We start from the raw sequence: 18,349 nt of genomic DNA, 5'->3' as shown, positions 1-18,349 counted from the left end.
TCCATACAGGACTAATACGGTGCCATTCGTAGCACTGCCTATCCTGTTATTTTCAGCATTATTCACTTAGATTGGTGGGAAATAGAGCAAAACAAAGGGCAACTTCACGCATACCCATTGATAGAACAGTTATGCCCACATCACCACCATGGTTCATTTGACTGCTGACCTGTACTATAACTAATAGAGTTTTATTCTTTTAGCTCAAATATTGGTGAAATATCTTGCTGGGGATAGGATAGGACTAGGTTTACTTAAATAAGCCTTAAAAGTAAAGAACTGAATTTGTTAAAAAATATATGTTTCAATTTACAGTTTCCAACTTGAGTTGTAACACAGTTCCATTTTATCACAGTCTGAACTTCATATCTAAATTAATTTTGTACCTCCAAGTAGTTTTACATACAAGTAAAATTACTTATCGGAGGTATGTAGGAAAAAAGTAAACCGAAAGAAAGTATATGTACCAAGTTTAAAGTTTGTTCTAGCAAATATAGGGCTGAGGATATTTAAATTAAATGCAGTTCAGTAAATGCAACTCTGTGCCTGGCACCACAGCAAGCACTGGACAGCTGGCACAGCAAGACACGTTGCTCACCGTCACTTTGGAGAATATAATGGAAAGGGAGGTTTGAGGGAGCAGCCAGGAAGTCACTCTGGTTTAGGTGGTCAGGGAAGGACTTTTGGAGAGACTGATTTTTAGTCATCTGGCATGAGTCTAGTGAAGCTTGAGGAAAAGCTCCCAGGCAGAGGAAACAGCAAGGAGAGGACATGAGAGAATGTGGTGTGTTTGAGAAACTACAAGAATGCCCAGAATTTATTGCGGCAAAGGGGTTAAAGCTTTATTGCGTTCGTATCAGACAATGGCATGTTAGACTTTACAGGACCTACTGTACTGACGTGGCTCGTCTGGGCAATGACGCCTGCAAAACAGTCTGAGAGCCCCTTTCAGATGGCATAGCATCTGCCCCTGGACTGAGAGCACCATGGTACCAGAGAGAGCACCCAGCTGGAGTGAGTGAGATGACCCAGGTACAGGTCACTCACTGGCTACAAACATGGTAGAACCCAAGTTACGTCCCCTGACTTCTCTAAACTTCCTTTTCCTCCTTTGTAAAATGGTGGGATAGGATTATATTAACCGTAAGACAGGGACAGCACATATACCTCATTTTACATGCCAATTCCAATTGACTGGCAACGTCTGCCGCTGGCCCCATCTTAGAATTGTTCTAGTTAGCAGTGTGTGCTATGGGACCAGGGCATTCCAGTGGTATGCCAATGACTTGCCAGCTCTGCTCTGCTCTTCCTTCTTTTCCAGTTATAATGTCTGTGATCCTATAAGGAAGATTTGAGCATAGTTTTCACATTAAAATTATATGATCAGTCTGAGCTTCCGGTGCATGTTTTCTTGCTAGTAGAAGAAATGAAGAGTGAAATACCTAAAAGGCAGAAGGCCAGGAAAAGGATGCAAGGAAATTCTGGGCATGGATGATACCAAAATGGGTAACAGGGCTTCACTGAGTTCATATGAATATATTTTAAATATTTGGATTTTCCAACATACATAAATTTAAAATGCAATCTGTTCTTCATTATATGCATAATTTGTGAAATCTATTACTCTTGGCTAGATTTCAGGTGGCTTATAAACAGCTAATGGAGGCAAGTGAGAACATCCCCAGAGCCTCTGCTGGAGCTTGTGCAAAGGGGCTACATTTCTCCCAGCCTCCCCTACAGGACAGGGGCCAGGGCCGCCTGCTCGCTCGCCCCTCAAAGAGAAGTCAACATACAAACTCACTCACCTTACTTGTTCTGGATTCTTGTACTGAAAAGGCCATGCAGGCTTGAAATATCTAAGGATTCTAATTTAAACTGGGCTCTGTTAGATTCAGGAAGAAAACAACCAGACTAAAATAAAAAAAAGATTCCCCAATTTTAAACTGCCCACTCTTATCTTGCAATATTGAACTCCACACTCTGAACTGCCACAGAAGGGGAACCCAAGGGTCATCTGTCTCATTTTCCTTTCTCTCAATTTGACAAGTTCTCTGTCCTCATGGCGAAGCATATAAACATCCGGGTACAGGTACAGATCCAGACGATATAGATATAGCACAGTTTCCTGAATCAAAGCATCTTACTTCCAATCTCCATCAAAAATCAATGATGCCAAAATAACAAACTCCCAAATATTCCACTCATTTCACCCAAACTTAGTCTTTCTAAAGGTTTAGAGAATGACAGGGAAACGTGGCCTTAACACTGCAGAAGTTCAACAGAAACCCGTCTTTTCCTCAGCAGGCTCCTGTTTGGGACAGATCTTTCTCGCCAAGCGGACTGTGAAATGAACCAGCCGTTATAAATCGCAGCAACTCTGAGCTTCTCTTCCTTCACCTTTTATAATACTGATAATAATTTGCATTTAAGTAGCACTTGAAATTGAGCAGAGCATTTAAAAGCTATATCACGCAGCGTGACCCTTACATGAGCCCCTCACGTCAGAGGTGGGAAGAGCAAGTCCCCAAAGGCAGAGGGTCCAAGTTACCCTTCTCCACTTTCTAGCCCTATGCTGGCAGCAGGCCCACTACGCCTTATTTCTCCCCAGAACAATCCAGTTTTCCAGATTTGGCTGTTTCAAATTAAGGCAGCTCCTCATATCCACCCAGAGATATTCCTTAAAGAAATGCTCTCTATTCTTGACAGCATCTTAAGTGATTCTTTCACTTCCTTATTTTTTTTATAATTCTCCCCTCTTTTCCTTTTGTCACACTGTCTACTGAAGTTACTGATGACAACAAACCTGGCTGAGTCCAGGACATTCCTGCCAGTGAGCAAACTATGGTGTCACTCATGTACCCTTGTGGTGGAGAGTACCTTTGTGTCTGCAGTGGGAGATGACTAGATAATGCGCGTAACGGCAAAATTACAATGGGTTAAACAGTTCTGTGCAGAGTTAGCAGCACTAACTAGTTATAAACTATAGCTGTGAACTGTGACCAATAACTTGGATGTGTCTGAAAATGGAGATAAATCGATGCTTTTGCCATCTGTTCAATCACAGAGCAAGGGGAGACCTGGCAGAGAAACTCCTGAGAGAGTTCTTTTCTAGAAGCTCTGACACTGTCAGGATTACCGGGCTATGACACGATGGCGGCCAGAGACAGCCCAGGAACAGCTGAGTCAATCACATACAGGTCTAGGCCCAGGTGATCAAGCAAGTTCAACAAAATTCAAGGGTTCAGGGGTCCTAAGGGTTAAAGGTCAGTCTCTGCCACATCCCCCCCATTTTGTGGAGGATGGGAAGGTGGTCAAGTGATGCTCTTTCTGGTTCCCAGGTCAAGGTAAGCTGGAACAGCATAATCTTCAGGTCTGAATGATATAAATTAATTTTTCCTCAATACTAATAACCAATTACTATTTTTATAAAACATACTTCTAATTTATCCCACTTCAGCTTTCTTGTTCTTGGAACAACACTGTATACTACAAGATACATGCTCTCCTTGTTTTTATTGTGGTAAAATATAGATAATGTGACATCTACCATTGTCACCATTTTTAAGTGTACAGCTCTGTGGCATTCAGTGCGTTCACATTGCTGCGCACCTGCTCCGGTTCCGGAAAGCCTGCCGCTGCATCATTTCTTTCATGAGGGATGCGTTACTAACCTCGCACTTCCCGCTGCTGGTACTCTCTGTTTTTAAGCACGGGGTGTGAAATCCACATCCACGGATGGTGCTTGCGGAGCTGAGGCAGCATGTAATGGGTCACAAATCCCACAGCGCCAGCCAGGGCAAACAGCACGACGCTGAGGAAGGGCTGCGGCGAGAGAGGGCAAAATCTCATTATTTAGCTTAGAAGGATGGGGCGAGGGATGCCCATGAATAATACATGACACTATTGTCCTCTCCCTTTTTCCTCTTAAAGAATAGACAGCCAAGCCCAGTTCTTACTTCAGGCCTCTGAAAATGCCTTCCATCTGGCCAGAGACCCATCACCGTGCTGAGAACTGCGAGGGGGTGGAGCATTGGCCCATGGAAGCACAGAGGCCTAAGGAATTCTGCCCATTGGACTATTTTGCTTTTGTTTTTCCTTAAAAGAAGAGGTGGAGAATAATGAATTTAGCTAATAGACTTTTCTTTGTTGAAAGAAGAGTTCATAAATATATAATCCTTTTATAGAGAGAGATGGCAACTGCCTGTTAGAATGGTAAGCCAGAAACCCCATTTAGAGCTCACTATTTTTGTTGTTCGAACTGAAAACAGTGTTCCAATCATCTTTTTGGCTCTGATATGGTAACTCCGCCATTCTCTGCTCAGAGGAGCCGGCCGTCAGCCTGTCTCATCACTACTGACCCTCCTCAAGGCGGATTCCACGAGATGGGCTATTGTTCTTGCAAACAAAACAACTCCCCAGATGGGGACAGAGAAAGAGTGAAGCACCTGAACCTCATCTGTGATGCAGACCAAACAGCATCTTGGACATAACTCGTAACAGCACATGGATACGTTTCCTAAACCTCTCAAGTGACACTTGGCTTTCTTGCTCTGGCTCCACTGTCCTGTCAGTACCCCGGAGCTCCACCATGGGCTCTGTTATCAAGGGGAATAAAGATGTGGAAAGAGGATAAGTTTGAATGGTACATACTCGCAAGGACAGGAACACAGTGCTGGCACTGATCGCAAATGACAGAACAGCAGCCACGGAGCAGATAATGAGATCCGACTTTAAGATCTCCCTCTGTAAAGAGAAAACAATGGTACAGTTCGCTCTTCTTTGTTTCTCGCAGCACCTCTGTGTCACCATGAAAATCAGGAGACAGGATATTGACCCTGGATAAATTGCTCTTCAGCCCATCGCTTACCTGATAGATTCCCAGTGGTGCACACTGGAAGGGCTGTTCACCCTTCCTGTTTGAGGAATACCAGGGAGACAAAGGCAAAGAGTAGGGGAAACGCTAATAATCTGGCTTTAGCACAGCATGTATTCTAACATGCAAACAGCCTGGCCATGCCACACAGACGTCTCTTACACATCTACTTCTTTCTTTGGATCAGAACAGATGTTACATTTTAATTTACCCCTCAGATAGGGTAAAGGCCATTTCCAAATAATTTAAATATGTATAAGTATTATGTACACATATGTGGAAAATGAAATGTCAGTAACTTGCTAATAATTTTCCTTCACACAAAATTGTGGTGCAAGCAGCGGCTAGGAAAACAGAGCAAACTTAGACTAAAGAAGGTTATTCATACTGCAGATGTACGGAAGGCCTGTCGGCTCAAATAGGGCACAGTGTTGCTGACTGATGGATCTGAAAGGGATGTATGGGACCATCAGTTGTTTTCTTTCTACAGAGGCTGGCTAGCTGCAGCACACGATTATTGAACATTTTAAGGTATCACAGTGTTACCTGGAAACTCTGAAACCATCAACACAAATACATCAATATCTCATATTCAAAAGGAATTATGCTCTTAAATAACTGTTTTGAACACCACCTGCCAGAAAATTGTAGAGAATATACACCTTTGTTGCCCTACATCCCCAATTTTCTTTCTTCTCTTGTTTTCATTTTTTTATTTATTTTTTTATTCTTTTTTTTTTTTTTTTTGAGGAAGATTAGCCCTGAGCTAACTACTGCCAGTCCTCCTCTTTTTGCTGAGGAAGCCTGGCCCTGAGCTAACATCCATGCCCATTTTCCTCTACTTTATATGTGGGATGCCTACCACAGCATGGCATGCCAAGCAGTGCCATGTCCGCACCCGGGATCTGAACAGGCTAACCCTGGGCCATGGAGAAGCGGAATGTGTGAACTTAACCGCTGTGCCACCGGGCCGGGCCCTCTTCTCTTGTTTTTAAAAGTAACATATAGTTTCTTGCAAGCCATACTGCTGGCTTTCTGGTTGAATTAAAATCCAAAGTGATAGGAAGAAATCAGGAGGATAGTTTAAATAGAGTAATAACGACCTGAACCATGTGACAAAAAAATCAACATGGCTTGGTTAGAGTAATTAATAATACAGTGATGAGTACGTTCTCAACATCAACTTATCAATTATCTGCTAAAGTTGTTTTGATTTTCCTATCTCAAAAGTATACAATTCACATAAAGATACTGAATATGGGAGGACTCATACAGTGATAAACTATATTCTTAATAATGGTAGTCTGATTTTTGAGTACAGAAAATGATGGGTTTTTAATTCTGAATCTATAAAATTTTGGCCATCAGAGGTTTTTGCCAAAAGTTTACTATTAGCAAATGGCCAAAATTCAGGTACATCCTTTCATTCTACACCCTTACAAAAGGTGAGACCTTACCGGAGGAAATCTCTGCAATTCACTGCGTCTTCAGGCTGTGGTGATACGCTAATTTTTTTTTCCCTATTTTTCACTGACATGGCTTTATGTCACTCAAAAATTACTGAATGCATATCCAAAAGGAAGATGAACATTTTCCCAAATATTCTAACTTAAAATTGTCATCTTTAATTGACCACTCATCCTGGTCTAAAGGCAAAACAGTGGGTCAGCAGGGCAAGTGCTGGGGGAGGAGGGTTGCATTTCTAGCAAGAGGGAGAATGAGCTCAAATTATTGTTACTTTTTCACTGTTGGATGATACAAACGAATTCCACTGATTTTTGTCAATGCCACGAGTATCCCTTGTAAATACAAACCATTAAACCACCTTTACTCATTAAAATTTTCTTTTTGCCCAATTCTTTTCTGTATTGTAATTTTTAAACAGTTCTATTGAGGTATAATTGACATACAAAAAGCCTGCATATATATAAAGTGCACAATTTGATGAGTTTTGACATATGTATCTCCTCATGAAACCATCACCATAATTAAGATAATTAGCACATCCACCATGCCCTAAAGTTTCCTCTCCTGACCTTTTCTAATCTATGCCCCCTTCTCTCCTCACTCTGTCCTCAGGCAACCACTGATCTGCTCCATCACTATAACTTGTTTTCATTTCCTAGAATGTTATACAAATGGAATTCTACAACATTTATTCTTTCTTGGTCTGGGTTCTTTCACTCAGGGTAATTATTCTGAGACTAATTCATATTGTTGTATGTATCAATAGTTCCTTCCTTTTTATTACCCCATAATATTCCTTGGTATGGATATACCAGAGTGTGCTAATCCATTCACTTGTGGATAGACATCTGAGTTGTTTCCAGTTTTTGGCTATTACAAATAAAGCTGCTATGAATACTCACGGACATGTCTCTGGACATGTGTTTTTGTTTCTCTTGTATAAGTATCTATTAGCAGAATGGCTGGATCATATGGTGGGCTTAGGCTTAATGTTTTAAGAAACTGCCACACAGTTTTCCAAAGTCATTGTAACCATTTTACATTCCCACTGGCAGTACATCAGAGTTCCGATTGGCCCATATCCTTGCCAACACTTGGTGTAGTCAGTATTTTTTATTTTAGCCATTCTAGTGGTTGTGTAGTGCCGTGGTTCTCAACTGGGGACATTTTACCTCCCTAGTGATAGTTGGCAATGTCTGGAGACATTTTTGACTGTTACATTTCTGGGAGACAGAGGAGTGATGCTAGCATCCGGTGGGTGGAGGCCAGGGATGTAGCTAAACTTTCTATAAAGTACAAGACAATCCCTGACAACAGAGAGTACCAAGCCCAGAACGTCAACAGTGTAAGGTTGAGAAACTTTGGTATAGTGGTATCTAATTGTGGTTTTAATTTGCATTTTCCAGTGGCTAATGATGTTGAGCATCTTTTCATGTACTTAATTTTTAAAATACCATTTACAATAGCATCAAACAATAATAAAATACTTAGGGATAAATTTGACAAAAAATGTGCAAGACCTGTACATTGAAAACTGCAAAACATTGCTGAGAGAAACTAAAGAAATAAATGGAGAGAAATACTGTGTTCATGGATTTGAAGATTCAATATTGTTAAGCAGTCAGTTCTTACCAACCTGATTTATATAAGATTCAATGGCATCCTAATAAAAATCCTAACAGGACATTTTTGTACAAATTGGTAAGCTAATTCAAAAATTTATTTGGAAATGCCATAGACCTAGAATAGTAAAATAACTTTGAAAAAGAAGAATAAAGTTGGAGGATGTACAATATCTGATTTCAAGGCTTCTTACAAAGCTACAGCAACCAGGTACTGATAACACTGCACAAAACACACATCTAGATCAAAAGAATTGAATAAAGTCAGAAATAGACCAAAATATAGACGGTCAACTGATTTTAAACGAAAGTGTCAAGGTGAAGCAACAGCTTTCCCCTAAATGAGGGAAAGAACAATTTTTTCAACAAATGGTGTTGGAACAACCATCTACAAAAAACAAAATAACAAAATACACCCTGAGACTTAACTTCATATCGTATATAAAAACTCACTCAACGTGCATCATATACCTAACTTAATCTGTCAAATTCCTCAAAGAAAAGATAAAAGGAAGTCTCAGTGACCTCAGGTTTGGCAAAGCTTTCTTAAATAGGACACTAAAAGCAGGAACTGTAAAATAAAAAAGAGGCATTAAATTGGACTCCATGAAAATTTAAAGCATTTGCTCTTCAAAAGACGTTATAGAATGAAAAGGCAAGCCAAAGACTGGAAAACATACTTGCAAAACATATACCCAACAAAGGACTTTTATCTATAATATATCCAGAACTTTACACTCAATAAGAAGTGAAACAACTCCCTCGACCCCATTCGAAGCTGCACACGGTCAAAAGGAGACGGCAAAGGGTAACTACCAAGCTTTTCACTCTTGATGCTAATTAATGAAACTATAGACCATTCTTTTGATATTGGTGAATGTAACATCAGCAAAATAAAAAGGAAATGGTTTCCTCTTTCCCTACAGCCAGCAAAAAGCAGATATTATCCTGCTCCAAAAATTTATTCTTGAAAATACTATTTTTAAAAAATAGTAAATTTTGAAATGATTGATAAATCACTGAAATAGTGAATCCTGAAAACCACTTGGATGTCAGAGATGGTTGCTATGTCCTGTGAATGTAGCCTTTAATATTGTAAAAAGTTTGTAATTTTGATTGGTTTTCTTGTTAAGTAATTTTTTGCTCATTTAAATGTATATTATTGTACATCTCTGTTTCTAAAAGATATAAATATGAGTTTTGGGGAGGGGTTTCTTTTAGTTTTAGTTTTGTTACACAAAAGGAGAATTACTGAGAATCACATGCTTGAAGAACAAAAAATCTATGATTGTTGAATTACTTATTTAAACAAGAGTTTTAGAATTTCTGTTTTCTTTTGATAAATACCCTAATCTTAAAAGTGAATCATACGATGTTAGATCTTACAAAAATGAGAGTACAAAAGACCTAAGCAAAACGCAAATTTAGGTCTCTGCAATTTTTCATTGTTAACTAATGTTTCCATTATGGATAACAGAATAACACTGCAGCACTCTAGAACATAGAGAAAAAAGGGGAAAGACCATTCACAACCATTACATCCCGATTCTAACAATATTAGTATTTTTGTGTTTTCCTGGCCAGTAGTTTTGCCTGTGAATGCTGAACCAAGATTCTAACTTATAATCATGATGTATATGGGTTTTCTACGCATATTTTATAAAGATCTAATCTTAAAATACACATAATTTTCTCCCTTTTCAACAGTACTTTCTTTGGTAAACCTTATATATATTATTGCATAGACTTATTAATAGTCACTGAATGGCTAAATAATTCTCCATCTAATGATGCCATACACATATACACACATACATATACAAACAGTGCCATGATGGACATGCCATGAGGACACTCAAAATATTGAGTGAATGAAACTGACTGAGCTATAGTTGGCGCAAACATTTTCTGACTCCTAGATATTAAGCTGCCTTCCATTTTTTATCATGATGAATTATAGTGCAATCATTATCTTTATGCATCAAATTTTTTCATCTTTTGAATTAGTTCTCTAGAAAAACTCTGACAAATAGATTCACTATATCATAGGTTATGAATATTTTAGAATGCTTGATAAGTTATGCTTTTCCAGATGATCGTAATAATTTACACAAATATTAACAATGTCTAAGAGATCGCATCTTGTCACAATTGGCAATATCATTGCTTTATCCTGTGCTGAGTGGACCAAAAAATGCCACCTTATTTTAATTTGCATTTCTTTATTTACAAGAAGAGTAAACATATTTCATACATTTACATACTAAATGTTTTGCTCCTAAATGAAATATATAAATTAATATCATTTGATTTAGAGTTTTAAAAATTAAATAGTAATTGTCAGAGTTGTTAGTATAAGAAAGATATTTAACTTTTGTCAAATTTGCAACAAATAGCTTACCAAATTATTTTAATTTTATTGCCATTTTTTTGCACACAGAAGTTCACAATTTTTACGGACTCAAATCTAACTATGTGTGTGTGTATGTATGTATATAAAATATATATGTACAATTTAAATAATAATTATAAAGTGAATGCCTCAGTAATCACCAACTAGTTCAAGAAATCTAGCATTTACAGTACCTAAAAAACCCCTGTATGTGGCTCCCTGATCACAAACCCTTCTTTCCCCTCCTGGGGGTCCCTATCAACTATTCTGACTCTCATGAAAATAATTTTCTTTTTTTTTTTTTTTTAAAAAAAGTGACTTTACTACATATGTAAGCAATTGTAAGTGGCTTGGTTTAGTCTGCCTATTTTTACCCAATAGATGGCACCGTACTGTTTGCATTTGTTTGTGTATTTCTTCCTTTGCTCACATTATGTGGTTAAGATTCACACACACCATTGCATATGGCTCCAGTCAGGTCCTTTCCACTGCAATATCCTACTCAGTCTACTGTGGGTGCAATTTCCAATGGCTTCAGTCTGGAGCTCTCATGAATAGATGCTATGATGAACAATTTTATATGTCTATTCCGGTCCACGTGTGCGAGATTTGCTCCAGGGTAAACATCTAGGAGTAGAACTGATGGTTGTAGTCTATGTATTTTCAACTTTATAATACTAAACCGTTTCCAAAACGGATACACTAATTTACACTACCACGAGCAGGACATGAGAGTTCTGCTCTACACTTTTGTCAACACTTCATACTGAAAGAACTTTTAAGTTTTTGTCAGTCTGGTAGGTGTGAAACGGTAACTCAGTGTGGTTTTGGTTTGAAATTTCCTGATTATTAACTAGGTTGCATAGCCATTCCTGTTTTGGGCCATTTATATTTCCTCTTTTGTGAAGTACTTGTATTTTAATTGAGATACCAAGCTTTCTTATTGATTTATAAGAATTTTATACTCCTCTTAACACTGGTGCTTTATCAACTATGCATATTTTTTAAATTGTTTCCCATTTTGTGGCTTATTTTATTTAGTCTCTTTTTTGGTATTTTTTGATAAATCAAAGGTCATTAAGTTTAATGAATTTGAATTTTTGTGCTATTTAAAAAAATTCTTTCCTACCAATATTATGAAGATAATTTCCTTTCTCATGATTCTAAGTGCTTTCAGGTTTTGTCATCTCATATTTAGGTTTATAATCCATCTGGAATTGACTTTTAAGTACAGTGTGACAGAGGAGTTCTATTATATTTTGTTAGTTACGACAAATTTCTATTTTCTATCATTCCATTTTTCTCTCTGTAGAGGGTTGGACGTTATACGCTGTTTCTATTCCTTTAGTAGTTACTTTAAACATTCCAACATGTGTACTTGACTTATAATAGTCTAAAGCTAAGCACTATCTTTGTCTCCTGGACATTACTAAGAATTTTTAAGTCTTGGAGTCCATTTCTCCCTCCATCCAAACTTGTATGTTACTGTAGTCATGCATTTTAATTCAACCTTACATTTTTTAAGCCAATCGTACACTTTTATTAAGGTTCTATACAGCGAATGTTTAGATTTACTGTTAGAAATGTATCTGACACTCTCTTTTCTCTTTTTCTTTCTTGCAAATTAGACTTGCCATCTGAGATCACTTTCTGTTGAAGAATATCCTCCAGAATTACATTTAGTGAGGGTCTCTTGGCTTTTGCCTAAAATATTTTTTCAATTTTTTTCTTTGAAATAGACTATTTAAAAAAAATGTTTTTTAAATTGAGGTAGCCACTTATCAATAAAAAATGATGAAATCTTGCCATTAGCAACAACACAGATGTTCCCTGAGGACATTATGCTAAGTGAAATAAGTCAGATGGAGAAAGACAAATACCTTACGATTTCACTCACATGTAGAAGATAAACAAACAAAAAAACAAACACATAGATCCAGTGAAGAGATTGGTGGTTACCAGAAGGGAAGGGAGAGTGGGGGGAGGGCAAAAGGGGTAAAAGGACACATGTGTATGGCAACTATTCCTTTGGTAAACATGATGTAGTCTATACAAAAGGTGAAATACAATGACATACACCTGAAATTCATACAGTGTTACACATCAGTGTTACCTCAATTTAAAAAAATGGAACAGAATGGAGAGCCCAGACATAAACCCACACAGCTATGGACAGCTAATTTACAACAAAGGAGCCAAGAACACACAATGGAGAAAGGAAAGTCTCTTCAATAAATGGTGCTGGGAAAACTGGACAGCGACATGCAAAAGAACGAAAGTAGACCATTATCTTACACCATACACAACAATTAACTCAAAATGGATTAAAGATTAGAATGTAAGACCTGAAACCATAAAACTCCTAGAAGAAAACATAGGCAGGACACTCTTTGACATTGGTCTTAGCAGTATCTTTTTGAATATGTCTGCTTAGGCAAGAGAAACAAAAGAAAGAATCAACAAAATGGATGACATCAAACTCAAGTATTTCTATTTTTCCCTCGTTCTTGAAGGATATTTTCACTGGGCATAGAATTCTAGCTTGGCAGTTACTTTCTTCACAGAACTTTAAATACATCACACAGTAACTGTCTTCGGGCTTCTACGATTGCTTTTGGTAAGGTATCTTTCAGTCTGCCATTCATCTGAATGTAATCTGTTCATTTTCTTTAACTGCTTTAAGATGGTCTGTGTCTTTGGTGTACTGTGGTTGCACTATGGTTTGTCCAATATGGATTCTTTCTTCTTTAATTTATCCTGTTTGTGATCACTGGGATTCTTGACTCTCTAGATCAGTGTCTTTCACCAATTCTGGTAAATTCTCAGACAGTATCTCATCCAATATGGATTATGCTCTAGTCTCTCTCTCTTTTTCTGGAATTCTGATTAGATATATGTTAGATCTTCTTACTGTGTCCTTCACATCTCTTCATCTCTTTCATATTCCCTAATTTTTGTCTACTAGTGTTGCATGCTGGACACTTCCTTTTGTTTTTATCTTTCAGTTCACTAATGCTTTTTTCAGAGGTATCTAATCTCCCATGTCTGTTTTTTTACTTCAATTGCTTCATTTGTTTTTGTGTTTGCTTTTTATTTAGGTAGGTCTATTTGGCTCTCTTTCAAACAAGCTGGGTCATTTAAAATATTTTCTATTGTCTGTAAACTTTTATGCCTTTTACTTCTTTAAACATAGTAAGTATAGTTGTTTGAAAATCTGTGTCTGATTGGTACAATATCTGAAGTATTTGCAGACTTGTTTCTGCTGGTTCCTTGTTTCCTTGTGTAGTTTTAAATTTTTATTGAAAGCTGCTCGCTTCCCTTAGAAAATTGATTTGGGAACACTTGCAGTTCCCGGAGAAAGGAATTCTCTAGAGAAGATTCACATTTTCTTTTGCCATGAGGTGTTTCCAGTCAGGGGCCACTTTAACCTATATTCATAAATCAGGGGTTTGTGTTATCCAGATGTTAGAATTTGGACTGAAAATCCATGGAAAGCTACATCTCAAGGATTCTCTTGTTGCTGTTGTTGTATTCAACACTGAACAAGTCTGCCTGCATCCCCCTGGCACTGAGGAGATGGAACTGATTTCTTCTGGTTCATCCTCCAGCCGAGAGTGGGCCCTTTAGTGTCCCAGCTGAATAGATGGTCTCCCATTGGACACCCACCTTGGCAGGCTTGAGCCTTCATTTCTCTTCCCCACAGTTTGAAGGTTGAAAACTGAGGCTCAAGGTTCCCCGGCTGGGCAGACTCGCTTGGGGCAAAGAAGCTTCCTGCTCTGGTTCCTCCAGGTTCCCTTGTCCACTCAAATTTTGACTTGATAATTCTTTATTATTTTGTCAGTTTTTTGTCACATTTAAGAAGGATTTTTTGGTATTTTATTCAGAATTTGCCATTTGAATCAGCAGAGAGTTTGGGTGTAATAATTTAGACTGCCATAATATCAGCGATGGAAAAGTCTCATTTGATCTCTCTCTTTTTCTTTCTTTCTGTCACTTACATTGGTGTCTGATGAGGGATTAGCACATAAAATTCTTTTCTCCCTCCTACCGCTAAACAATTACCTCACTGCCACACATCGAATAATCAATTCTTGATTGTGACATTTAATTTCCACATAATACATTCATATAAATAATTTGTCTCCTTTCTGGGTTTTACTGACTCACTAATCCCATTCTCTAATCTTGGATGAGTCTCATACTTTTTTCTGATTACTCAATCTTTATAATATACTCTTAAATCTTGAAGCGCTAAGTTCCTCCTTCTCATTTTTCTTTTTCAGGTTTTTTTTAGCTACTATTAACTGCCATTCTTCCAAATGGACCTTGGAATCATTTCCCCAAGTTGTGAAAATAATTCCTTTGGAACTGTTTTGAACTATATTAAACCTATAAATTTATTAGAAAGAACTGGCATTTAATAAATCAGCCTTCATATCCAAAATCAGGTTACATCTATTTATCACTACTTACTCAGAATTTCATTTACATTTTAATAGGCTGCCGTAGTTTTCTTTATTTCTGACACTACTTATGAAAATAATTCCTATTATCAACTTATATATTTTGTTGCTATTGAGAGTTGGATGTTTTCATTATATTTTCTAAGGTTATTTCCGATGTCTTAGAATGCTCTTACTTTTCTAAATTTCCTTGTCCTTGGTGGTATTTATGAATTCTCTTATTAATCATAGTAGATTTCCATAAACTTTTCTGTGCATCTATATGTATATAATACTATAATCTACATTTTTTTCTCTTTCAGGACTTACACTAGCCAGAACTTCTAAAACAATATTCAAGGATATTAATATTTTGTTCCCTATTTTAATGATGAATCCATGCATGCTTGCCTAATACATATATTAGCTCTTAGTATACTGCATGTTTTAAATTCACTGTGGCATTTTATGTAGCACTTCATGCTCCAACCCTAAAAAGAAGCTTAAGAAGCCCTAGTCCAACACTACACACGCAGCAGATTCAGACGACATGGGCCCCAAATATCTAGATGATACAACCAGCAGTTTAAAAGAAGTTGTTTGAATTGTGCAGATAAAAATTAGGAAGTTTTGTTTGTTTTTTGCCTCTGGGAACTGAGAAAAATAGATACAATGAAAGTAACAAACCTGAACGTGATGGAAAGAGTGTTGAAAATGATGATGAGTGAGGGTAAAAACTGAAAGACCACACTAACAAGGCATATGGAAAAAGACCAACTGGGCAAACCACTAGTGGAAAGTTTATATTTTTATTAACTATCGAGTTTTGGTAATAAACTTTGCATGCATAACTTATGTTGCTCATATGGAAATCTATCAGCCCACTGATAGAGCTCTGGGTATCTCTGTTTCTAGATCAATGTGCCTTATAACACAGTCTGTGGGTCACCTGAACAGAATCATCTGGGTGGACAGTCTTGTAAATATGCAGCTCCCCCACCCCATCACAGGCCAAATGAACAGAACGGGAAGGAAGGTTGGAAAACTGATTTAATGAGGCTCCCTAGGGCCTTCTCATACAAACTGAAATTAAGCAAACAGACAGAGAGGAAAAAAAAAATAATAAGAGAGCCAGAGAGAAACACAGAGAAACAAAATCAGAGACAATAGGAGGCAAATTTTATACTTGCATGATGACACAAAAGGTATTATTCATCAAGTGGTAAAAGGTGAATCTGAGAATCCCATTAAAATATTATAATTAGACTTTTCAGAGGGAAGAACACACATATCACATTAAATCATCTCCAAGTTGTGCTCTCCACATTGTACAAAGCGTTTCAGACTGTGTGAACACCGAGCGAGGCAGCACCTAACCCATCACACCTAATTATCCTAATGAAACGCCATCAGCTTCTGTGAGGCAAATTTCTTGTCGGGTTTCATTGTAATTCATGCACTATTTTTACTGCAACAAATCAGAAAGCATCTTCATCACTCATGAAATCAAGAAATACTTTGGGGCTACAGCTTTTCTCAGATACCCACGGGAAACCTTCTCGGTAGACTTTGGGCCACTCTATGGCTTCTAGGAAATTGATCTGGGAATGTCAGTTTGATCTTGTCGCTGTAAGAATCCTGCTGAAAATATTAGAGAGGAGGTGTTGATGCTACGTTTGAATGTCTATTGTCTGCCTTCTTTTTCGCTGCCATCTCCTCAGCTCTTGCAGTTTCACCTCTACCCTGCTTTTAAACGTAAAATTAATGAGCCACATCCTTCTTCTTAGTAAGTGATTTGTGTTTTGATTCCCTTGTGGTGACAAACAAGCATGAGGGCTTTAGCTTGAGTTGTAACCACACTCGAAGGCACAGAGTGCTGTGTGTGAATTTTTTTAAATGTTATCACATTGGCTACGAGTCCTGCACATTGTCTTGAAATGGCAGATTGCAATTTAACTCATCTAAATTCAATGGAATGTGCTGGGCACCTACTATGCATGAGGCACTGGCGCTGTGGAGACTAGCACAAATGAGACATGGCTCCTGGCTGGGGGAGCTTGCAATCAATAGACTGTTAACTGCTTTTCCTTTCATCTGTGGTTCCTAAACAACACAGGAAAAGGATGACTCGAAGACATCAGACTGCTCCTAGCCCAATACTCAAGCGAATGGGAGATCGTATAATCAGTGAGCATTGCTTCTCAAAGTATTAATGTTTGGAAGTTGATACCAAAGAGATACACCTGCTCAAAGGATGTCTGAAACTGAACCCTAGCCATTTTCCTGGTAAACAAAGACATAGCACCATTCTTCTACAGTTCCCCTCATGCGCTCCAACCAATATGGTGGCTCCCCTCTCCAAAACCCCAGACATAAGTCTAAAGCTCAAGGGGCCCTCACAAGGGCTGTGAAGATGTCAATCTTGAACCACAAGACCCAGGAAAAAGAGCCCTGAGCTCAGCATGGGGAAGACTGTGGGGGTCGGGGGGGGGGGGGGGCACATCCGTAATGCAGTTTGGTTGCATTTTTATTTAACAAGCTTTTATTCGTGCGCAGCCCGCCTGCTGCTTGGTGCCAGCAGAGGGCGGAATTGACTGAACTCGGTTAACTGGAACATCCGGGCAAACTGCGTCAACTGAGGACCCAGGGAGCACCTTGGCACGTATGGACAGCATCCGCCTTCGAGAGGCTGTAAAAGGTCCACACACGCAGGCAGCTCAAAAGTCCACATGCCAGGTTAGGTCAACACAAGAAGACGAGGCCCTTCTCTCTGCAACAGTCACTCTCACGCCCGTCTAGTCAGAGCCCCGTCGAGAACCTAAGCTCCGCCCACAAGCTCCACGCCATGGCAAGCGACGCCCTTGCATACATGATACAACACGAATGTCTCACCACTGAATCTTTCATCTTCTTGGGGAGAGGGTCTGCAGCCAACTCTTCCAGATTTTGGTGTAAAAATTTAGAAAACAATCTGCAATGAATAAAGGACCTGAAAATGGAAAAAGCACACAGGTTTTGCTTTTTAAAATATGTGTCTATTACAATGTTTGAAATAAACAACCTCACCTGAAACCTCACACTCACAAATGACAAAAGTGAGTGCTCTCTACTTTAAATAATTCATAATGAAGGAAAAGAAGTGCATATTCAAGTGATCACAAAAAGAATTTTTTGATTTTCAAATTCCATCCTAATTAAAGCGGTCAAGTACCTCAGGAGGTATAGGGACCCCTCAACTGTCAACAGTTAACCAAATTCGAGGAGATTCTCTATTTCTGCCTGCCCACCAGGGTTTCAGCCTCTCGCGCACACACAGACACACACACACACACACACGGCAGCAAAACTCAATATTCCAGGACAATATGTGACATGAAAAACTGTACAAATCGTATTTAACTTTTCCCCATTTTTCCATGCTTTTCATCTTGCTGCACCTGACAGCCTAAAATTATGGGTTCTTGGCTCCCAAACAGTTATAGCTATCTTAAGTCAAAATCTTCCATAAGTTTGGACAAATGACATGAGATAATTGATACTTGATTGCGATCGA

The 18,349-nt window shown here is 38.4% G+C and overlaps 1 protein-coding gene across 4 annotated transcripts in view; it reads right to left on the bottom strand.

Annotated features, from left to right (window-relative positions):
- Nucleotides 1-18,349, bottom strand: part of PCNX2 (pecanex 2) — a 281,436-nt gene that overhangs the window by 145,707 nt on the left and 117,380 nt on the right. For 3 of the 4 annotated variants that reach the window (XR_011496310.1, XM_014854585.3, XM_070492557.1), the window contains exons 17-19: nt 17,689-17,785; nt 4,651-4,743; nt 3,672-3,822 (exon numbers count right to left, since the gene is read on the bottom strand). Coding sequence is in view for 3 of the 4 variants with exons in the window: in XM_014854585.3 (XP_014710071.3) it covers nt 3,672-3,822; nt 4,651-4,743; nt 17,689-17,785 (341 nt within the window). In the remaining variant the exon portion in view is untranslated. The remainder of the gene's footprint in view (nt 1-3,671; nt 3,823-4,650; nt 4,744-17,688; nt 17,786-18,349) is intronic. The other variant, XM_044758805.2, reaches the window with a different exon arrangement.

The sequence above is a fragment of the Equus asinus genome, chromosome 2 (genome assembly GCF_041296235.1).
Source record: "Equus asinus isolate D_3611 breed Donkey chromosome 2, EquAss-T2T_v2, whole genome shotgun sequence".
In the NCBI taxonomy this organism is placed as follows: domain Eukaryota; kingdom Metazoa; phylum Chordata; class Mammalia; order Perissodactyla; family Equidae; genus Equus; species Equus asinus.
The sequence above is the reverse complement of the archived record's forward strand: the minus strand, read 5'-3'. Positions and strand labels throughout refer to the sequence as shown.